Below are 5000 nucleotides of genomic sequence, written 5' to 3' on the forward strand. Positions count from 1 at the left end.
GAAATGAAAGGACTCATGTCTCAGCGGGACTCACTGAGACCAGGTCTCAGATCCTGACCTATGAAGATCTGAAGTGATCGGTCATTTAATTGATTGACAGAAACTTAAATGATCATTGATTTGATCGTTTTAAAACATTTTCTGCTTCTTAAATGTGATTTTTCTTCCATTGTATGATAAACACAGAACATCTGAATGCATCTCTCTGGGCTGAGGTGAATTTATAACGACCCATTTTCACTGTTTTCCATCAATCGATAATGAAAGTGATAATCAATGGTTACTGCAGCTTTTCATTCACTCACATTCAACAGAAACTCCAGCGCCCACAGCAAAACACAGAGACAAAGGTAAGTGAAAACGTGGGCTTTTAGGTTTTGGTTCCATATCTCGAAGGTTTCAGAGCCTCTGAAACAACATTCAGAGAATCATGGGAAATCCAGAGCAATGTGTTTCCTGTTCACCACAGACCTCCACAGTATCAGCACTCAACCACATATTGATTTTATACTTTAACTATTGAAAAAGGATAAAATCTCATCACTGGTCAATCACAACATCTAAATGAACCTCCTCCTCCTCCTCCTCCTCCTCCTCCTCCTCCTCCTCCTCCTCCTCCTCCTCTTCCTCCTCCTCCTCCTCTCCAGGCTGTGATGAATCCCTGACATGTTCTTACTGATTTGAGAACGTGCTACAAAGATCAGCAGGTTCCTCTGATCCAAACATTCCTCTGAGTTTCATCACTGCAACAAAAATCTGGTGTTTGTCTCTGAAACTGTGAAACAGAGACGTGCAGCTGAGATCAGCTGGTCAGAGACAGAGAGGTTCATATCAAGTCCAGAACACTGGAGCCTACATTTCCCATAATGCAACAGGTTAGTGTCTTTAATCAGAGTCCCCCCACCCTGAAAAACAGTCACCATCTTCCAAACTGCCTGCTGATGACACTGGATAGACGTCCCACTCTGACGCTCATCAATTAATCAAGGAACTAATCAGAAGATTAATCGATAATGTTGTTACCTGATCAATGTTTTTATGCATTATTATAAAAAAAATCAATATCAACAGATATCACTGATCAACTATCAGTGTCACATTTGAAAATGATTTTGAATTGATTCAACGTCAGTTTCCATCAGTAACAGAAGTTAACTGAATAATTAGTTCAGGTCATTTTAAACATGTGAGTTTAATCAACTTCAGAAAACAAGTTCAATATTAAAGGAGCTATACGTAAGTTTTGCTATGGCTACATAGCTAACATTAGCATTAGCAGCCGTTTAGAGGAAACGTTGTGAGTTTGGAGGTTGAGACAAACATCAACGTTAACACTCGTCTCTATCACGTCTTTTCTTCTACTGAAGTTAGCATGCTAACCAGCTAGCTTTCTGACACTGAGTCGCTGTAGCCTCCAGTCTGAAGAAGTAGCTGCTCACTTTATAAACACAACGACGGCTGAAGCTGAAACAGCTGCTGATGCTAACGTTAGCTATGTAGCGATAACATCAAATTTGCTCCTTTGAGGTCAATTGTAAAGAGTCAAATTATTGTTTAATTACTAGTAACGAGATCAGGCCTGAATTCAATATGAACTTCATGCTGGTTCAGTGTTTTCATTAGTATGAAGACAAACGACAGGATTTAAAGACAGCAGGAGTCTGTGGAGAGTTTAACAATGCATGCTGGGAAGTTTCTGATATTCTGATCATGTTTCTTGAACTTAATTTAATGAGTTGATCGAACTCTCATTCATTCAACTCATGTTTATAAGTTCTGAAGTAAAGAGTGAAGAAAAGCCAGAAACTTGATGCTGAATTAACTAAATTAAACTTATACATTTATGTCACATTAACGATAACAAATAAACTCCTGGATGACGTGTTCTCCATTCAGTTAAGACTTTTAAGCCCTTCTGAGGACCTTTATTTTGGAGGGAACTATGTTCAAAGACCTGCAGACTTCCTGGTTTCAACGCCGAAGATCCTGAAGATCTAACTCACCTGTACACAGCCGGATAGGGTGGGGCATACAGGTACCTGTCCTCCAGAGCCCCGCCCCCCCAGCACAGCAGGTAGCTTGCCATGACGGCGTGGCTCCGCCCACTCTCGCAACCAGCCCGTGATGTCACCAGTTGACCAAAGCCGCCAAATCCAACATCCACATCGATGCTGCTGATCTGAGAGGAGGCGTCACCGAGGGAAACGGAACGACATCATGGAAACGTTAATCTGATGACATCACAGTGACACAACAGTCGACCTCATGTTGTTCCTCAGACTCTTTGTGTTTCCTCTACAGCAGCAGCAGCAGCAGCAGCAGCGTCTCCTCCTCTAATCCGTCTGTTTTCAGTCCTCCGTCTGACTTTTCCTCTTCACCGCTTCACTGCTGTGTCAGCTCCTTCCTCCTCCTCCTCCTCCTCCTCCTCTGTTTCTTTCTTCCACACTGTAAAAACCTCGCCGCCGGCTTCTCTCAACAACTTCACCAAACTTTCTCTCTTTCTCCCTCAGTCAGATCTTCTCGTCCCTCCCCTCTCGTCCATCAGCTGCGTTATTTTGCTCCACTGAGGGGAAGGAGGTATGTGTTTCCTCCCTGTTTGACCCGGGACGCCCCTCCTCCTCCTCCTCCTCCTCCCTCTGTCCTCTCCTTCCCCTCTTCCTCTCTTTGTCTCCTCTTACCTTCCTCTCACTCCAGCAACCTTCCTTGAAGTTTGTGTCTGACACAGTTTAAACAACAAGCTGCACTTTCTGTTTTGTTCTAACTTTTCATTTAACGAGCAAAATAATAAAAACAAGATGTTGGAACGTGAGTGAAATCACGACTTTGGAAGTAACAAGAAAGTGAAGGAAACTACTGAAGTTTTAGTGTTTATACATATATACACATATAAACACATCTTCAAGCTCAGATCCTCTACCGCAGTCCTGGGGGTCTGCAGACCTGGGAACAGATCAGATACTGGACTGAGACCCTCCCTCTTCTGGACGGGGATCTCAGACCTTGTACCTGGAACCAGTTGGAGCCAGTCTCCCAGTGTGGGGGGGTCACAGCCCTCATGCTCCTGTTACTGTCAGTCCGTCTGGAACCAGAGGTCCAACAGGATCTGGTTTCTGTGGTCCCATCAGGACTGTCCCTGTCCTCTGTCCCAGCATCTTACACCCTGCGACCATGTTGGACTGTGTGAGGGACCCCTGCCTCATGGATCTGGTTCTTAGGACCTGGTCTTGTTCTTATAATAAGAGTGCTCAGACACTCCAGGAACGTCTGCGTGTTTTAATTCCTAAACCAGCAGCCAACCGAGTGAAAGCAGGTCAGAGGTCACAACACACAGACACCAGATGGAAAAGATCCACATGAATGACGAAGTGGGAGCAGGAGGAGGAGGAGGAGGATTTCTGTCTGTGTTCAGGGAGTGTCTCCAGTTTTCTGACAGGAGTGGGAGGTCTTTCTTTACATCCCGTCTCTGAAACACTGGCTGAATGAATCCATCTGGAATTTCCCTCAATAGGCTGATAAACAGTGTGTGTGTGTGTGTGTGTGTGTGTGTGTGTGTGTGTGTGTGTGTGTGTGTGTGTGTGTGTGTGAAGAAGCAGCGGTCTGGCTGTGATCCTGTTTTTCATTTCTGGTCTGGATCTGTGGAAAGTGTCGCCACAGTTCAAGATGTTTTCTACTGGAAACAATAAAGTTTTGTTTGAATTTGAATTCTGTGTCCACACCCAGCGGAGGGACCGAGGCCAGAGGGAAACGCTGACACCTCCCAGCAGCAGCTCCTGTTTCTTTACCACTGACTCTGAGAAGAAAACACGTCCTGATGTTTCATGAGACGGATTTCACAGAGAATCATAAAGTCCATGAAGCTTATTAAAGCTGGAACAATTAACAATCTGTTACAAGATATTCCTGATGTTTCACTGATCAAATCATTATTGATTAACTGAGAAAAGAATCCGCAGATTTTTTCAGAGCTGATTTTTTAAACTTTCATAATTTATGAAATCATTAAAACCTGACATGAACTAACCACAGACGCTTTCTTTGTAATAATAATAATCATTTCCACAGCTTTAATTCGTCAGTTTTTTCTTCTTTGTTGTACTCTTGATCAATGAGAAGAGACTGTCAACACTTCCTGGTGTTTTTTCAAATTAAAAGCCTACTTATAAAGGTAAGTCTGGAGAAAACATGGAGACTGATTCGTGGTGGTTGGAGCAGCTGATGTGACTCGACGGTTCTGATGAACTACTGATCAGGACGATGTTTACACTCTGGAGGTCCTGCACTCGTTCTCACTGTCCCGTCACAATAAAGGCAGAAATCTTCCACCTTCATGTCAACAGGTGAGGCCAGAGAGCAAACAGCTGAGAAAGACTCAGGATTCCTGTCATTATAAAAGACTTTAAACGAGGTTCTCCACGGTTTCTTCTCTATAAACATGATGCTGCTTCTCTCTTCTGCACAGACAGTGATCCAGATTAAAGGCAGAACAACAACGCCCCCCCCCCCCTCGCTCTGTGTTCATACCTTTTATAAAGAACAGTGAGGCAGAATAAAGCCACAACATTCCCGCCTTCGACAGGCTGTTAAAGAGGCTGAGGCGGATCACAGCGACAGCAGCTCCAAACAAAGGTCTGAATAATAAGATGCTGACTCATGGTTAAATACAGACTGTGTAATAGCAGAGCAGCAGATTCAGCTGAACCAAACCCTCCATCACACACTGCTGCAGCTCTAAAAGCAGACCTGGTCCTGGTCTTTCAGACCGGGACTCGCGTCATGTGACCACTGTGGTCAGTTTCAAGTCAGAGTCACTGGAGAGTATGTGGAACCAAAACTGATCACAGACCAGATCCAGAGACCACAGAGAAACACTGGGACAGTCTGGGACTCAAGACCTGAACCTGGACTTTTATCTGGACTGGACTGAACCACAGGTTTAAACCACAGCACTGGACCTGTTTTCATCAATGAATAAAAACTGAACAATAGTCTGAACGAGACCG

The 5000-nt window shown here is 44.1% G+C and overlaps 1 protein-coding gene across 6 annotated transcripts in view; it reads right to left on the reverse strand.

Moving 5' to 3' along the window:
- The window catches only part of psda (pleckstrin and Sec7 domain containing a), a 50889-nt gene that overhangs the window by 26051 nt on the left and 19838 nt on the right, over positions 1-5000 (reverse strand). The window contains exon 1 of one of the 6 annotated variants that reach the window (XM_056396343.1): positions 2004-2581. The exons of the other annotated variants lie outside the window; for them this stretch is intronic. Within the exon in view, the coding sequence (XP_056252318.1) occupies positions 2004-2086 (83 nt within the window). The 5' untranslated portion in view covers positions 2087-2581. Of the gene's footprint in view, positions 1-2003; positions 2582-5000 lie in introns of those variants that run through there. 6 annotated transcript variants of the gene reach the window in all.

The sequence above is a fragment of the Seriola aureovittata genome, chromosome 14 (genome assembly GCF_021018895.1).
Source record: "Seriola aureovittata isolate HTS-2021-v1 ecotype China chromosome 14, ASM2101889v1, whole genome shotgun sequence".
Classification (NCBI taxonomy): domain Eukaryota; kingdom Metazoa; phylum Chordata; class Actinopteri; order Carangiformes; family Carangidae; genus Seriola; species Seriola aureovittata.